Source organism: Coccinella septempunctata, chromosome 8 (assembly GCF_907165205.1).
Source record: "Coccinella septempunctata chromosome 8, icCocSept1.1, whole genome shotgun sequence".
Taxonomy (NCBI): Eukaryota; Metazoa; Arthropoda; class Insecta; order Coleoptera; family Coccinellidae; genus Coccinella; species Coccinella septempunctata.
In genome coordinates, this window is record NC_058196.1 from 21,663,454 (window position 1) to 21,682,766 (window position 19,313).

A 19,313-nucleotide genomic window follows, 5' to 3' on the forward strand; every position below is an offset into this window, starting at 1 on the left:
GCCATCTAATTGCCTCGAAAAGAAGGTCCACTACCACTTTTACGGCTGTTTTCAATGGACTATCTATCGATCGTTTAAGTTACTGACAATAGAAGATACCATTCATCAATACCTATCTACAGATAGATCATATAAGAGAAATCAGATGGTTTTTCCATCTTCATTAACTGAAAACGTATAATACACCTGTAGTATATGTTTCTTGTAAGTATGTGCAGGGTGGGCAAAATTCGTTGTCTATTGAGGGGATCTCGAGAACTATAGCAGCTAGAAGAAAACGGATGGCACATTCTCTTTTTTCGCGACTAATCCAAATCTGAAAACAGAAACGGCCTATCATTTTTAGATTTCGAGTTATAAACAAAAATCGAGATTTTGACGATTCCAAAAGTTCTCATAACTTTTTTGTCTTTGAAGTTACAGATCTGAAACTTGAACCTTTTTAGGCACTTTTTATAACAAAAATCTACTGGCAAAAGATTTTTTCCAATTCAAAAAGATCAAATTCAATAAAAATCTACAAAAATTAATGTGATTCGAAATGAAAAAATATTTTGAGCTCATCAGTGGATTATACGTGAAAAAGTGCCTGTAGAAGGTTCAAGTTTCAGATTTGTAACTTTAGAGACAAAAAAGTTATGAGAACTTCACGAAATTGTCAAACTCAAAAACGAAGTATCGTAGGAGGCTGCGGTTTTCACCAATCATTGCATCTCCGAAAAAGAGCTAGGAAATGTGTCATCCGTTTTCTTCTAGCTGCTATAGTTCTCGAGATCCTCTCAGTAGACAACGAATTTTGCCAACCCTGTATACAGGATGAGTCTTTGACTGGTACAAATATTTTAACAGTAGATTCTTGAGGACAAAAGAAACACTTTTTTCCCATTCATTTTTTCCGATCCGGCCCTGATAAAAAGATATAGCCATTTTAGATTATCCAAAAAACTTCGGAATTACTAGCTAAATCTGTGACACTACATATCTGCGGATCTTTTAAACAGTTATATTCAGCCAAAGTACTCAATTTTTCAAATTTCACAGATACTTTTCAATTTTTAAACATCAAATTACTCGAAATGGGAGCATTATACGAGAAAATATGAATTATACTTTTTTCTACAAAACGTCCCAATATCCATTAGAAAGCATTCAACTTAGTTCCAAGAGTTGGGTATTTTTATATCTTGTATTCGAGAAAGATTCATCAAATAAATGAACAGTCTGTATCGGAAACAATAGTGTTTCTCTTGACCTAAAAAATCTACTGCTAAAATATTTGTACGAGTCAGAGTCTCACCCTGTATATTTCCATATGGAAATGTATCCTAAAAACGCACTCTGTTGCTTGTATTGTGATGGCACAATAAAAAAATTCATCTAATCTATATATCCACTTCTCTGTTCCTGGAATCGAAGCAAAGAAGAAATTTGTAGTTACATCGGGGTAGAAAAAAATCGCTATTTCCTTTATTACTTCATTCATGCATGGGCTTATTAAACGAATAAAAAAATAAAGCACACTCAACACTTCCATTGAAATACAAAGATGAATATATTCCAACTTCAAACCCAGCACAACGCACAAAACACCAACACACACCCCCCGCCTCCATTCCGCGAATGCATCAGATCCGAATCGGACCCAGGGCGAAATTAACGGACAAATCCATTTCTGCGACGACAACCAAACCGTTCCCGATTGTTCCCAGAGTGCAAAAGCGTGTCGACAATTTCAATTGTTGGCCGCCGAGTTCATAAAACAACATGAAACGTATGCTTATTGAAAATTTGCCGAAACGTTTTGCGAGTTTCCTGACGCTGCTTGGTTGCATGCGAAAAACGAGCATGTACGGAGTCAGGGTGCATAATGTATCATTATACTGATCCTCCTAATTACCAAGGTCGTGGTCTAGACCCCTCAGAAACCATTTATCGAAAACGAATGAAAAAAAAATTGAATATGCTGAACTCAAATAGGAGGGATCACTTACCTCATATTCCTCATTCAAAATATGAGGGTTGAGGTTGTGATACTAAGGTTTTAAAGGATACTGTTTGGAATTCGATCCTATAAGTTGTTCTGGAATCAAAACTGGAAGTATTCGAGCTTTTATATTAATTCGGTTCTGCCAAACTACAGCCCCTGTTTTGTTTTCAATGGCCCACTCTGTATAGATACAGTGAGAGTAATCACAGAGACTGAGAGAAATAATTTTAACTTTCCATTGTAATCAGAAACCTCAGTATAATTTCTCAAGAAACATAGATATTTACGGTTTATTTCCTATAAGTAATCGAAAAAATGGCATTATAAATGAATACAAGGTGAGGTCAAAAGAAATAATTTTTTCCTACACCATTTCTTCCGATTCGGTCCTGAAAAAAAGATATAGCCATCTTAAGTCACCCCTGGGAAAATAACCTTCAGAATAACTAGCAAAATTTGTGACAATACACATCTGTGGATCTCTTGAAAAGAGTTAGTTGTATTCAACCGAAGTACCCAATTTTTCAAATTTCGCATATAATAATTTTTGAACATCAAATTAGCCGAAAACGGCGCATTATACCAGAAAATAATACCTACTTTTATTACACAAAGCTCTAAAATATTCGTTGGATAGTGTCCTACTTAGCTTCAAGTGTTGGGTTTTTTTGTGGTACATAATGGTCATAAAGAGAAAACTGGAAGACGTGGGGGATATATTGTATTCGAAAAAGATTCGATGAGACCGTTTGTGAGATGGAACTAAAAATGAACTTATTTTATTGTTTTTTAACAGCCCGTACCTATCTTTTGAACAGAGCCGATTCGGAAAAAATGGAAAAGGAAAAAAGTGATTCTTCTGACCTTAAGATGTTGAAATATTTGTATGAGTCAAAGACTGTATATCCAGCTCAGTGTTTTGAACCTGAATTTTGCATTTGTTCATTAAAAACTGCAACAGGAGAAAAATAGATGAATATGAATGATACTGATTCAGCAATGAGCTGTGGTCTGAAAAAAAAAACATTTTTGCTGGTCTTGTTGCATTTGCTTTTATCACACCTACCACATTGCCATATTCTCATACCCCGATCGAAGATAAGATCCAAATGAAACCTTGATTCCTTCAATAGGATGAAATTAAGTCTTGTGGATGCACTAATGTCGTTGAGTAGGTACAAGCAAATTCAATAGCATATCACATAATAATATACTCCTCTGTTTTAATGCATTAAAAGGAGTTTATACCTCCGGACTTTCTCATCATTCGTGTAAGGCGTAAAGGAGGAAAGACTACCAGAATGTGAGGTGTTGCCAGAACACTTGGCGATAAGTAGAAGTTACGAATATTACAATAGTTTCCACTTTCATCGAAAAGATGGCGAAGAAGAAGAACGTCTTTGCTCAAATTCACCAGGATACGAATTGTAGCCAATGGCGAGACTTTTCGAGAAATTTTTTCAGGTGGTAATTTATAGAACAGATAATTTCATCTCGGAAAGGTGATGACATGAATGAATATTTGTTCTTCAATGAAAAATTTTTTTTTTGCTTGACGAATAAAACAATTTCTGACTTTCCGAGATGACGAACTGATTGAATTGAATTATAATGAAAACTCTATTTATATTAGTGGTTTCTGACATAAGATATTCGTTTTCTCTTTTTGAACTAATCACTAAAACGGTGTAGACCCCTCTTAATTTTATTTGCAGACTTATTTACTTTGTGGAACACTTTTGGTAGTTATATAGAAAGGGTCAATACTTGTCCAACCCCTCCAATTTCTGTGGAAAATATTCATAAAGAAGTTACTTAATCGAACAAGATGTTGCAGCCTAAAATATATTTTGTTACTTTCTCTTTGAATCAACATTTTCTTAACAGGAAGAGTAGGAAGGCAATCAAAATCTCTAAATCCAACACCACTGGACCTTGTCTTGTGGGGTTGTTTTAAAAATATTAATTAGGAAACCCAACCTACTACCTCTTTGAAAAATCTTCGTTGAAGAGAAGTGGTGTTACTGAACAAAAATTTTATTCGAGATAAAAAAAATGGGTTTTCGCGACGCTTCACAAAAACCGTTCGTGCGCTTGGAGCAAGGACCGTCCTGCCTTCTATAAATAGACCAATGCAGAGACTTCCTAGACGAAAAGATGTAGCGCGTGTACGCGACATTTTTTCTTGAACGATAACTAAGTACGCTGCTATTTCCGTCGTTGTTTGAGGTATTTCGGTATGTGAATAAACTCGCATGCGAAATAAATGCCTGTAGACGATGCGGATTTATTTTGTTTATTTGGGTTGGTAGGGATTAAGTGCTCTTTGGGAATTCGGACGCAGCGGTCAAGTGCAAGTGAAGTAGGGATCGGCATTTAGCTCAGAGGGAAAACGTGAAGCGTATATGAGAGAATTAGATGGGGCACGTGGAATTCAGATCGATGATGGGGATGATAAAGACCTAGTTCTACCGAAAATGGAGGATGTTCGACCATAATGATATGTTTATGTTACAGTCAAGAGCACGATTTGGCTAAGTTCTTCACAACTCCAACATCAAATTATCTAAATTTGAGAGAAAACATTTTTGGTCCTGGCAGGCCTTGAAGAACACGTACAGGGTGGACAAATTTTGATGTGGTTAAATGGCAGGCTTTGTAACTATAAGAGCAGCGACGGAGAAATGGATACCACAGTATCAATGTCGATTTTGAAAATATTGTGCATAGTGATTCTATATGGTGTTCTCATACTATACTTTCAATTTCAGTAATAATTAAGATTATTGAAAACCATTAAGAATCAACTCTGAACATTTATTTTTCACGAAAAAATATTTAAAAATAGAAAAATACCAGGGGCAGTAAACAGCATATTCACCCCCAATAACCCCTTTGGAATTTGTACAAACAATTAAATCGTTAATACTATGCTGGTGGTCAAACTGACATTCGAAATTACAAAAGGTCGGACATAAGAAACTCATCATGGCGGCTTTTAGTTGGTTGTTCAAAAGCAGAACAAACGACATATTTTCTCTTTTACGGAATTACTATGATTTTCACGATAAAACTCATGAAACAATAAAGTTTCCAAATGAAATTGTCTTTTCAATGCATAATCATAGAAAATCAAAAACGGTTGTAGTAAAGATTATAGAGTAGAAAGATAGGAAACGAAGCGACTGAATACAGTGACTCTAACGAGATAGTGGCGACAATTGTGGTCTCTTTTTTCATCGTTTTAGCAAGAATATGGCGGATTTGGTCACGTGACGTGACGTGAGCCAATCCGCATTCCGAATTAGAGATCATAGCGTTGAAATATGTGCTTCTAAACCGCCATATTCTTGCTAAATTTGCAATTGTCGTCACTGTGTTTGATAGAGTCACTGTACGACTGAAGTGATGTGAGCGCCATCTGTGTTTCAAAAGTGTTTTCAGCATTTGGAGAAACATATGAAATTTTGTGACATTCCACTAAGTTTATAATACCTAAAAAACGGATTGCGTAGAAATAACACCTTTGATGTATAGCAGATCACAAGAGTTGTCCTAGTCAAAGCTTTATTCGTTGTCCATAATTTCAAATTTTTGTAAATATTTATAAATTGCAAATAAAAATATACCACATCCGACAGAGTATTTCATTGATATCAATTGATTCCAAAAAATGTTGAAAACTAACATCCTAGTCACAAAACAAAACAACAGTCTTGTTTTTTCGCTCGGGATGTTTGTTATCCAGTCCCAACAAAGTCTATATTGACATCCAATAAAAGGAATAGAATTCGAATCTGGCGCCCTTCAATTATAAAACAGAAAACTGTTATTAAACAGTTTTTTTGACATTACGTTTTCAGCACCATCTCATTGTCAAATGTGTTTTCACTGGCCAAAATGTAGTCGGTTTTTAGTACTAGAGATATGAGGGCGTTTCCTATCTTTCTACTCTATAATCTTTGTGTTGTCGATTTCACTCCTCTCTAGCTATGAAGGATGTTCTAGGTGCATTTCTATTCGAAAAATACAATCTCTGCAAAATTACATTTGTTCATCTTGTTCTACTTTGAAAAAAATGAGTAAAACCATGATCAAGTCTTCATCTTTGAAAAACGTAACTCTTCTACGAAGCGTTTCCAGACATACCTCCGTGGAAACTTTTCGTCTTATATTGAGGCTCTGAGCCTTTATCCGAATTTATTCCCATTAATCCTGGGACACCTTACACAAGGTGAGTCTTTGACGTACAAATATTTCAACAATAGATTCTTGAGATCAAAAGAACAGCTTTTTTCTATACCATTTTTTTCGATTCGGCCCTGATAAGAAGATAAAGCTATTTTTAGTTTTCATAATGAGCTGTGCCACCCCTGCATAAACAAAGTAACCTTCAGAATAACCAGCTGAATCTGTGACAATACACCACATCTGTGGATCTTTCAAACAGATTCGTATTTAGCCAACGTACCCAATTTCAATTTCATAGATACTTTTTAATTTTTTAACATAAAATTACTGGGAAACAGCGCATTATACGAAAAAATATGAAGAATATCTTTATTATACTAAATGTTCAAATTCTCCTTAGATAGCGTCCAACTTAGTTTCAAAAGTAGGATTCTTTGCATTTTTGGAATTTTTAGGGAACGTAATGGTCATAATGAGAAATCTGGAAGTCGTGGGTGATATCTTGTGTTCGGAACAGATTCATCAAATAAATGAAAAACTAAATTCCGAAATTCATTCCATTCGATTAAACTGTTTGTGTGATAGAACTAAAAATAACATGTTTTTTATGGGTTTTCAACAGCCTGTATCTCTTGAAATGAGCCGATTCGGAAAAATTTTGAGGGAGAAGAGTGTTTCTTTTGACTCGAAGAATCTACTGTTAAGATATGTGTATGAGTCAAAGACTCACCTTGTATAGATAAAAAAATTGAAATACTGAAAGACGGGCAGAAGAATAATCCTTTGAGAGTTTTGTTTTCCTTCGCGTTCGCAGAACCCTTAAAAAAATCGAAATCTAGTCATACTGAATTGTTTTCATCTATAAGAAACATAACAGAAAAAAAAAACGTAAAATGGAAATTTGTTATCCATTCTGCCTGCTTCTCGTTCCGAATGGCTCGCCCCTATTTTCCGTTAAAACTCAGAAATAACATCTCCCCCAGCCGCATCAAAAATTCACGAGATACAACGAACGGGAGAGGAGCGTCCGTGCACCCCACGTAGCGGGCGAAAAGTGAAAACCCCCCCATACGGTCCTGGAGAGAAAAGCTGCGGGCGACAACCCGTTTCCGCGTCTTCGCGTCCGCAGCCCGGGGCGGCGGGTTCGGAAACCTTTTCGCGAAATTAAAAGAGGAAAATGGGCGGGACGTTTCTCTCTTACTTACTTATATAGGATTAAAATTATCTTCACAGAAACCTTACTGCATTAACCCTATTTGTATAATTATGTTACCGTTATTCATAAGTCTATCCCCGAATTCGGTTACGGTGATTTGTGTTGGTACGCATTAGTTTTCCCGAGGAAAAGGCGAACGGGAAATATCCCCTATAAATCGATAGATAGACAAGAAGCGTCTGTCTCTTGTCGCTGAGACTTTCCTTACACTTATTCATGTACGCCACTGTACAAAATACAAATTATGTTGAGGATGTTCTGCAGAATTATGACGGCGGCTTTGGGAAGAATAGAAACGATTCTGATCACCTGATCAGGTTCTAATGGTTGTATTATTCAGGGTGAGTCTTTGACTCGTACAAATAACTCAACAGTAGACTCTTGAGGTCAAAAGAAACACTTTTTCGTTTACTATCTTTTCCCAATCGGCTCGGTTAAAAGATATCCGCTGTTGAAAAACCATTGAAAAAATGTTATTATTACGTCTTCCAATTTTCTTATTATAACCATTGCGTACCATAAATTCAAAGAATCCAACTCTAGAAACTGAGTAGGGAAACAATCCAATGAATATTTGAAAGTTTTGTAAAATAAAGTGTTCTTCATATTTTCTCGTATAATTTGCCGTTTTCGAGTAATTTGATGTTCAAAAACTAAAAAGTATATGTGAAATTTGAAAAATAGGGTACTTTGGCTGAATATAACTCTATTCAAGATATCCACAGATGTGTAGTGTCACAGATTCATCTAGTTATTCTGCGGTTATTTTGATGTTAAAAAATAACTGTGAAATTCGAAAAATTAGGTACTTTGACCGAATGCAACTTTTTGAAATAATCACAAATGTGTAGTGTCACAGATTTAGCTAGTTATTTTGAAGGTAATTTTGTTTTTCCATGGGTGGCACAGCTGATTATGGAAACTTAATATGGCTATATCTTTTTATCAGGGCCTAATCGTAAAAAATAGTATAGGAAATCAATGTTTCTTTTGACCTCAAGAATCTACGATTCAATACAAGATATTTGTACGAGTAAAAGACTCACCCTGTATAGCCTATACAGATGGCTTTGAAAAATCTGCACAAGTCTTACCATACTTAAAGATTGCACTCAATAGTAAATGGTATTTGTGGATTTATCATCAGCTTACAATACAGAGTGAAAGATAGATTTTTTAAACTCAAAGTCATTTGAACAGTGGCAGAATGGTTCATTATATAGAGAATATGTTATCTACCCAAAGACTTCTTGTTTCTGTTTATTATGAAAGGAGTGAACTACTCGTTGAAAATCAAGGATTTGAATTAATTTGTTTTGTCCTATCAGGGATCCCCAATTTCTTTCTGAAATGCATATATGTAGAGTTCCTAGGTTAGTATAATGAGACTTCAGGGAAAGATATCGACTTGTGCAATATTTAATGAAAATCTTTCTTTATAAGTCGTAATTCACAAGTACAATAGAGAGTTGAATAGAATTGTGAGTTTTCACTTATAACGCGACAAAAAGATCTCCATTAATATAATGAGATCGCAAAGAAATGATGTTTTCACGTTGCAAGGTGACAAAAACCCAATATTTGAAAGAGTACATATGTACAGGTTCATTGGTGAATGTACCATAACCAGAGATAGATCTACCCTAGACAATTCCAAAAAACCTTTATACAGTGTGTCAATTTGGAGAAGATACCACCCCAATATCTCGACCATCATGCAAAATCAGAAAAAAGCAAAACGAGGTAAATTTTTGTTCATAGAGGGACATTTTATACGGTTGGTCCCAATCAACTTTTATCAAACGTGTTAGCGTGATGACAGCAACCCGTAAAAATCCTCAAAGAGTTGAGTGACACCTTGTTTCGAAGGTTATTCGATTACCTTTACAAAAATATCATACAGACATCTGTTAGTATTTCCCAAAAATGAAAAATTAAGTAGATCAGTTACGATAGTAAGATTTGCAATGAAACATGAGACAATTTTCTCTGTAAAAGATTTTCCAAATGTTGTCCATTATTTTGTACACAATTTTCAATTTCGGCCTTTACATTTTGTGAAACTTCAACTTGAATTCCTAGACATGCTGAGCGTTATACATAACCAACTTTGAATATCTCCAGAGGAAAAATCTAAATGTGTCAAATCTGGGGAATGTGGTGGTCTCTCAATTGGTCCTCTTCTACCAATCCATTCCTCTGGGAAATGATCAGTGAGCAATCCAGAAATGAATAGTTAGAAGAGTTGAATCGCCACCACGCTCTCCAGACTTGACACTTTTTTTTTCATCTAGGTACATTGGGTTGTGTATAAATCACAGCACCGCGATGTAGAAAAATTAAAAGCAAGAATACGAGAAATTTAAGTTGAAGTTTTCCAGGACCTAAAGGCCGAATTTGAAAATAGGTTATATTATGGAAATCATTTTGAAAATCTTTCATAGTAAAAATGTTACATTTACTTCAAGTTTCATTGCAACTGTTACTATTGTAAGTACATATTCTACTCCTTTTTTTCTGTGCTCAGGGATACTGAGGTACCTGTGTTGACATACAGTTTTCTACTGTCGTTGTAACACATGGTCTACCACATCTGGGTCTTTAAGGAACACTTCCAGTAGCAACGTATCGTGAAGGTAAACGTACCAATACAAGTAGTCTTATCACCAAAAGGATTTCCCATAAAAAAGTCAAATAACCCGTCTTAATTCGAATCAACCTGTGTACCGCCTCTTGTCGCTAGACAAACTTGGTTAGAAAGGATAAAGTGATTAAGATTATATCATGAAACCGAAGATCTCCCAGCTCTGTTCACGATCAACCCGGTGTCTTGATTCAATTAATCAAGAAGGCCCAGACACCGTAGGCATAAGGTCGTCTATTAAATCGCCACAGTTCGATTAATCGCATATTTTTCTAGTTGTAATCGGGGCAGTTTTGGCAGACGCGGCCGCTGCCCAGACTGTGCTTTTTCAGGAATCAATCTATAATTAAACCCGTTTTAATTGGCATCGAAACAATATCCCGCTAATGAACAAGACGGCGAATGTAAGAAATTACGAAATCGAGTGTCGATTCCCGTTTGTAATCCCTGTAACATACTAAAAGGAACATCTAGCATTTGGTCGGTCTCCAAGCTAATCCCGAGGAGAAATCCAGCTTATGCATTCCGTACACGAGAATAATTGCTCTAACTTGCTACTGGGTTGCGTTGTTTCTATGAAAAGCCCTAGGAATTTTCGAAATCCAGGTCGAAGTAGGTCGCGGGCAATTGTTCCATCACTATTATGAATTTTCGTTAGATGTTCGTCATTGTTCGAGATCAAAAAATTTCAATAATATTGATGATAATATTTTGAATTATTCTAGCACATCCTGAGTGCCATTTCGACTAAAATTAACATCAATCACAATAATACCGCACAGGCGCAATAGACACGATCTGGAGCCCTTAAAACAGAGGGTCATTTTACCAATACATTGTTACATTGCACAAAATTGTTTACCCCGTCGATTATTATTTTGTAGAAAAAAATTCGAAAAAGTCGATATTTAATTTAAATTATGCAACGTTCTATGTATTATTGGGAAATTCGTCATGCTCCCTCTACCAATAATTGATTACAATTATCGGAGATCTTTAGTCATAATTTGTTTGAAGTTTTTATAATTGTTATTCAACCCCCCAATGTGCTCATTATTTATTATACTATGAAGAGACAAGTTGAGAAATTTTATGACTTCTCTTCAAGGGACATTAGGTAACACAATCATTTCATTTATCGATAAGAAGAATGAAAAATTTTATTTCCCATAAGTTGGTGATATTCAAAACTCTTATGGCCATTCACACTCTTATCAGTAAAAAATGATTTCTAACTTAACATACTTTAAAATTTCAATTATTGTTTACTGAAATGCTGCAAAGGGCCATAGGCAAGAGGGGTAATCACATCCGAAATCGATGTACTTTTGAAGACCAAAATCATCATCCGAAATCATGAAATCATATTGATTTCCTAAATCAATGTATATTTTTCACAGAGTGCTTACCCCCTTGGCCATAAGCCACAGACGAGAACTGGAGAATGGAGGTCAAAATAGCAGAGAGGTTTTCTTCACACAAAAATACTCAATGCTTAAAAAAATTGGAATAATAACATGTTTTGGTTGAGAACAGCAGTATGTCTGTTGATGTTCCAGGGTATTTTCACAAATTTACCCTCTTGAAAATACCTTGATTATTTTCCAAGTTGAAGCAGTAAGGGGTAACCTAAGCAAACAAATTTGAAAATCAGAAAGTTCTTTCCAATCATATATAGCAATATATTTCTTTCCTTGAACTCTTGACGAGTTAAGATGATATAGTTCCTAGTAAAAGTTTCTTCAAAACACAATAGTCTTGTCCGTAGTGTGGTTCACAAGGGTTGTGAACTGTACAGAGCAAGCACAAATGGATTTTTGCTACCCTAAAATGCAATTGCGCTTGCTCTGCACTGTTCACAACCATTGTGAACCACTCTACAGACAAACCTAATGTTGCAGGTACTGTTCTTGAAAGATCTCAAAACCCATCGATATATATTAAGATATACCTACCCCTTGGTCAATTCCTCATAGGGGAACAAATATTAACAATATACAGAAATATTAAAATGGTGAATGAAACCTGACATATTTTCATTTCTAATGAAGATAATTGAAATTGTATTGTGCTCATTGTTTGCTCCTTGTAAGATTGTCTCAGATCTATTCTTCCCTTAAAAGGAAAAGTTTATGTGTCAACGGTAGAATAAATTTCTAAGTCATACGGCATTCAACGATTTTAAAATTGGGCTTCCAATTATTATTGAAATTACTTGCTTTGTTATATTATCTCACAACACTCAGAATTAAACTAATATAATGAAAATGCATACCTTTCCTTGCATAATGAGCCGAATTGTAAGTGTGACATTGGGTTCATCTTTTGGTGGCATATCCAAATCCATTTTGTGTTATTGAGCAAAAGGTCAGGGCAAAGGGATAGGAATTTTAGTTGTGATCTGAAAATAAAATGAAAATTATTCAAACAAAGGTTACAGCAAAACATTGGCTGGAAATTTGAGGGAATAGTTAAATTGTGAACAGAAACTTTACTTTATTATCGTCCTTTGAAGAAGTGTATAGTTTCTAGCTAATGAAATCACTTTCACACAAACAAATAAACAGAAATACCAGAATCACAATGAGAAATTGAAGGGATGATTATCAAACATAACCTTTGAAATGAGCTTGTGTCATAGAACTCATAAACAAACAGTCAAACAGTGATGTGTTCCGCTTTTTTACTCACATGAAACTATTTTGAAAATAATGAAACTTCTTGGAATAAAGGAACCCGATTTGTTGAGAGGCTGCAGATTCACCACTTCCAGGACAAAATCAAACAAACACAATTTTCAGTCTCTTTCTAATCCTTACAAACTGTACCGACGCAGTAACCGTTCTCCGGGATTTTCAAAGAAATGTCATGCCAAATGCCAACCATAGAATAGCATTCCTGACAGCATCAACGTGCTTGGTTAGCATGAGGGGCAGGACCGTACTCAGCTCCATATGCTCGTATATCAACAAATCGTAGAATTTCATGATGAAACATTTGGTTATAGCTTGTAATGTTGATGAAATCAGAAATAAGGAAAATTGGAGGATAAAAATCTCATAGTCTTGTATTGGATTATACACAGGGTGTATTTGAATGTGGGGCTTTTTTAATAACAGAAGGTAAAACTGGTCAAAATGAAGCGTTTCACCAAAAATCACCTATACAAAATTTCAAAACGGCAAAGTTGAAAAAAGAATGAAAATGATTACTGAAATAGATCGTATGCGAGCCTAGGCCCAAAGATTATAGAGTTAACTCTATAATCTTTGCCTGAACCGTTTGTTAGCTGAATTAGCAAATCAATGGAAAAAAACTTATCGATTCGACCATGTGGTTTCGTATAGGATATTGGCACGTTCGATATTTACGTTCTAATGAAAATGGAAACTTAGCCTCACCTAACACCTTCAAAAACACCCTGTAGGTATATATGCTTAACCGAACTCCGCTTTTGGGATCAGAAGGAAGATTTTTAATTTTCTGATAATATACGTAAAATTTATTCGATAGAAAAGATTCAATTGCAATAAGATTTCTGATTGAGTAAACAGTAATGTGCAAAATTCAAATATTCAGTATGCTTTAACAGGTCTTCGTTTACACCAAATTACGCAACTTCCAATGTATGATTGAGGTCTGAGGAAGTTGGACTTGCACCTTGTACGAGGATTAGAGAGTTTGAGTTTTTTTTAATGGAAAGTTTCAATTTTGTTTTGTTTTGTTTTCTGAACTGTTTGGGGTTCAGAGAGCGCGAATATAGTGCATAGTCCTGAAATCTCCAAGAAATTCATGGATGAATGTTATGAGCGTAGGCTAGCGTAAAAAATTAATAATTTCTGTTTTTATCGATAAAAAATCTTGTCTGTTCTTTTGCGCCTCTTGCATGAGATTTAAGTTGTTAAGTAGTTCTGCTTTTTTTATTTGATCAATTGTTAATTTTATTTAGCGATTTTATCAATGAGTTCCATTTGAACTTTCTCCACAGAAAAATAAGAAGTCTTGTCCTTCGCGCGACAGGCCGAATCCACATTATTCATTTTTTGAAAATAATCTTTAATTTTTTTACCATCTCTAAAATAAAATCCCTTGTGCAGTGGAAAGCCGGTTTTTCCATTGTTCAAGATACGTCCATTGTCCATTATTACATTGGTGACAGCGGTGGAGATTCTTTGTTACAGAACAATCACTTTCAGTAATTGTGTTCCTTCGTAAAAATCGACACAATTGCAAACATTGACAACTATAATCACATGAAAATAGTGTAGGTTTCATATTTTTCTCGGTTCTGAACATAAAGGGTAAAACATGATTGTTAATTATTGATTGGTTATTACTCAAATTTATGGAAGAAGCGTCGGGTTCTCGACATAAGGTGTTTTGGGCTTTTTATCCAAGGTTATTTCCAAATATTTTACTGCAGACTTCCATTCCATGATGAACATTATATTGAATTCATGTGGCCGATACTTCATGAACATCTATAATGGAACTTAAAATAGCTTATACAAGGTTAAAATTCAAAAACTTGCCAGTCCAATAATGTCACGACAAGGATTATTTCAGAGAAAATGCCGAAACAGGTCAATTTCTATTCGTAGGAGGACATATTTTGAGCAGAATTATAAGCCCAAATCTCCTCAACCCTAGGTGTAGGAGCTATCACCCCTAAATTCTCAATAGGGAATAGAGGGTGAGCTATACCTCAATTGTAAGATCACTTGACCCTCTTCATGAATACTATGGTTTGCAAATTTTTATTGAGTCCTTGAAGTAGTTACAGGGGCTGACAATTTGAATACTTGCCAGGCCAATTATGGCTCGACAAGGACGTTTTCAGAGAATATGCAGGAACAGGTTGATTTTTATTTGGAGGAGGACATGTTTCTATCAGAATTGTAAGCCAAAATCTCCTCAATCTTAGGTGTAGGGGTTGTCACCCCTAAATTCTTGATAGGGAATAGAGGGTGAGCTACATCTCAATTGGAAGGCAATAGTATTATGTAGAGGGACATTGTCTTCGAATTGAGGTTTAGCTCCCCCTCTTTTCCCGATGCAGAATTTAGGGGTGGTAGCCCCTACACCTAGGTTTGAAGAGTATTCGGCTTACAAGTTTGCTCAAAATTTGTCTCCCTTCCTTTGAAAATTGACCTGTTCCGGCTTTTTCTCTGGAAACGTTCTTATCGAGACATAATAATTGGCCTGGCAAGTTTTCAAATTGTCAGACCCTGTAACTACTTCTGGACTGCATAAAAATTTGCAAATCATAGTATTCATGTAGAGGGTCAAGTGATCTACCAATTGAGGTATATCTCACCCCCTATTCCCTATTGAGAATTTAGGGGTGATAGCTCCTACACCTAGGGTTGAGGAGATTTCGGCTTACAATTCTGCTCAAAATATGTCATCCTACGAATAGTATTGTCCTGTTCTGGCTTTTTCTCCGAAATCATCCTTGTCGTGACATAATTGGACTGGCAAGTTTTTGAATTGTCACCCTGTATGATTTTCACACAAATGAGTTTTCAAACCATGACACGCGTTTCGGTATCAAAATAGCATCTTCAGGTGGGTGAAGATGAACTACATCTCTGACGGATCCCGTAATCAGGATAATATTCTTGAAATAATTCTCACAATTACAGATTTCTGATTTAACGTTCGGCCGCTTTCTCAAATTGACTATCAGTCTTTTGGTTAATTTTAAGCGCTACCGCCGAGGCGCAAGGGACGCAGCTTGACGCGCAGCTGTTTTTCCGTCGTAAACCCCCCGTTGGAGAATTATTACCCCCAATACTTTTCTATTAGGGCGTTAAACGCCCGTTTCGAATTATAACACGGCTTCAGGTTATGCCGCTATAAAAATATTACGACGGACTAATACCTGGCTTTAATTTAATTTCGGAATGTCAGAATTTCGCCGGGCGGGCGGGCGGTTGCAATTTCGTCCGCCCTGGAACGGTACTAATATACGGGACTCCCACAATGAGAAATTCTCCTTAATATATTTCAGTTATCTGAATATTAAATTCGAAAAATGCGCTTCTTTGGAGCGCCGACGAATGATTTTGGAGAATGTGGAATATTTAATATTGAGATACTGTGAGCAAGTTGATGAATATTTCCGGAAAGGGGGTATTGTTTTTATGGAGAAGTGACCTTATTGTTTTTTATAACGTTTGTCGTGGATACCGAGGCGTTTTAAGGGAACACTTTGGTATGCCTCAACATATATGCGTATGACAGCAATAGCAGTGTAATTTCATTTTCTTCAGAAAGAGGGTTGAAAAGGTATATGGGGAAGAATTATTACCGGGAAAAGCAACAACAAAGCCAGTCCGAGTGCATTTTTTTTCAATAACGAACCATTGAAATTGAAATAAAACCACCAAATTATTCTAAGCTCGCTTTTTGTGACATGTTTGTCCCGAAAAAATAACTACTGAAAATTTCACACTTTGATCATTTCTATTTGGTTTCTACTAGATTCACTCTTGATCATAATTTAGAGCGTCCAGATTGTCTTTTATTCAGTTTAATTCTCAGGCAATTTCTTTTACACACCCAGACTCAATTGTCTCCTTGATTTTTCTGAATGTGCTCAGATATAATCTTTGGTGTCAAATAAAATGTAGGTACTTATTATATTTTTTGTGTGAATGAATAAATATCAGTAAGGAGTTCATTATCAATTGGTCAATATGTAACACTGGAACTCAATCAGATATCAAAAATACACTGCGCAAAAAAATTAACGTACATTATGGAAATCTCAAATTTATTCTACAACTGAAGAAGTTCTCAATGATAATTATTTTTATCAGAATTATGCATGCATATGTTATCCACTTTCAACGGTTTTCTTCAATACAGATGTTTTTTCCCAGCAGGAATAAAAAAAGATGATTTTATTAGATTTTGAATGTATTGACTTCATTCTTAAATCAGTTGTTCTCGATCAATTATAGTGATCAATAGTTTTTCTTTCGTTTGATTTTCTACACTCGATCGCTATGCAACGCGAAACACGCAATTTGACCCAAGAGGAATGTGCCCAAGCGGTAGTTTCGCGAGAAGAAGGGTGGACATACACAAGAATTGCAGAAAGGTTTGGAGTTTCCCATACAAGTGGATCCAGAATGTTGCAGCGATTCAGGGAGACAGGTATGAATGTCCGAAGACCAGGACAGGGTAGACTACGGGTAACAACTGCCATTCAAGAACGTTACTTGAGAGTTTCTTCGTTGAGACAACGGTTTGCAACCGCTCGCCTCCTTCAAATTCAGCTTGAGCAAACTCAAGAGGTGCAAATTAGCACTCAGACAATAAGAAATCGACTCAGAGAATATTATTTAAGGCCTCGTGTCGCGGCAAGAGACCCAGCTCTTACCCCAGCCCATCGAAGGGCTCGTTTGGATTTTGCGAGAGAGCATATCCATTGGAAAGAGGCCGATTGGGAAAGAGTTCTCTTCACAGATGAGTCTAGATTCTGCCTCTACCATGTGATCGACGTTCCCTCGTATACAGACGTCCGCATGAAAGATATGCTCAGTGCAATTTCCTGAATACTACTGGTTTCGGGGGAGGATCGATTATGGTATAGGGTGGAATATCTTCGACTGCTCGCACAGACCTAGTGGTCGTTGATAATGGAGCTATGAATGCTGATAAGTATATAAGGAACATTCTTGAAGAGCATGTAGTGCCATTTGCCCCATACATTGGTGAAAATTCCATTTTTATGGACGATAATGCCAGACCCCATCGTGCGCGCATCGTTCAGGAGTACCTTGAAGAGTTTGAAGTCTCTCGAATGGAATGGCCAGCAAGAAGTCCAGATCTCAATCCGCTTGAGCAGGTTTGGGACAACCTCAATAGAAGGCTGAGAAGTTCAGAAAATCATCCAGCTACTCTTAATGACTTAGGAAACCAACTCGGAGAAATCTGGGAAGGATTAGATCAGAACATTTTAAGATCACTTATTTTGAGTATGAACCATCGTTGCCGAGCTGTAATTAACGCAAGGGGTGGAAATACCAAGTATTAAATCACTTATCAGCATTTCAGTATTTTGAAAATTGTTCATTCCTCTTCTTTCACATAAGATTCGGTGAAATTCTGAATTTTTCTTCCATTTAATGTGTCTTGTTTCGTTCAAAACCTTCTCGATAGAACATAAAAAATAAGTTATAAAGTCAGTTAACTTTCATTAAAATTGAGATTTTCAGAATGTGTGTTATTTTTTTTGCGCAGTGTATATACACAGATTCTTTGACGCAATCTAGATGATATCCATTTTAAGTTTTCATGAGCTATGCGACCCCTGGAAACATGACACTGAAGTTTTTCTAAACTTTGAATATACCATCTTAACAATGAAACTAACCTACTATAGAGGGTGAGTCTTTGATTCGTACAAATATTTAAACAGTATTATTTAAACAGTATTATTAAACAGATTCTTGAGGTCAAAAGAAACACTTTTTTTCTTTACCATTTTTTCCGAATAAAAAAATGTACATTTTTTAACAATAACGTTATTGTTAGTTCTATCTCACAAACGGTTTTATCGAATGACGGAAAATAGTTTTTCATTTATTAAGATTTGATGAATCTTTTTCGAACACAAGATATCAACCACGTCTTCCAGTTATGATCATTACGTACCATAAAAATACCAAAAATTCAAAGAACCCAACTCTTTAAAATTAGTTGGACGCTATCTGATGAATATTTGAACGTTTTGTAAAATAAAAGTATTCTTCATATTTTCTCGTATAATGCGACGTTTTCGAGTAATTTGATGTACAAAAACAGAAAAGTATCTGTGAAATTTGAAAAATTCGGTATTTTGGCTGAATTCAACTCTGTTTAAAAAATCCACAGATGTGTAGAGTCATAGATTCAGCTAGTAACTCTGACGGTAATTTTGTTTTTCCAGGGGTGGTACAGCTCATTATGAGAATTTAAAATGGCTATATTTTTTTAACAGGGCCGTATCGAAAAAAAATTTATAGGAAAAAAGTGTTTCTTTTGACCTCAAGACTCACCCTGTATATCAGAAAAACAAGCATTAACTCAATTTCCCCATGCGATTCGGCGAACTAGTTGTATTTTTAATACAATGAATGAGTTACAGAAATTACGTTGGCGATAAATATCGAATACCTATTCTTTCCTTGTTTTCTATTCAATTTTCGGTAATCATGAAGAATTCAGCCTGCAACCCCATATTACCTCTGATAGTTGCATAAGTAACCATTTATCATTGTTTT

At 35.7% G+C, this 19,313-nt stretch overlaps 1 protein-coding gene across 7 annotated transcripts in view; it reads right to left on the bottom strand.

Annotated features, from left to right (window-relative positions):
* Window positions 1-19,313, bottom strand: part of LOC123318645 (poly(rC)-binding protein 3) — a 186,468-nt gene that overhangs the window by 31,212 nt on the left and 135,943 nt on the right. For 4 of the 7 annotated variants that reach the window (XM_044905326.1, XM_044905325.1, XM_044905324.1 and 1 more), the window contains exons 1-2: window positions 12,730-12,875; window positions 12,314-12,439 (exon numbers count right to left, since the gene is read on the bottom strand). In XM_044905326.1, coding sequence (XP_044761261.1) covers window positions 12,314-12,385 — 72 coding nt within the window. In that variant the 5' untranslated portion in view covers window positions 12,386-12,439; window positions 12,730-12,875. Of the gene's footprint in view, window positions 1-12,313; window positions 12,440-12,533; window positions 12,676-12,729; window positions 12,876-19,313 lie in introns of those variants that run through there. The other 3 variants (XM_044905322.1, XM_044905320.1, XM_044905321.1) reach the window with 3 other exon arrangements.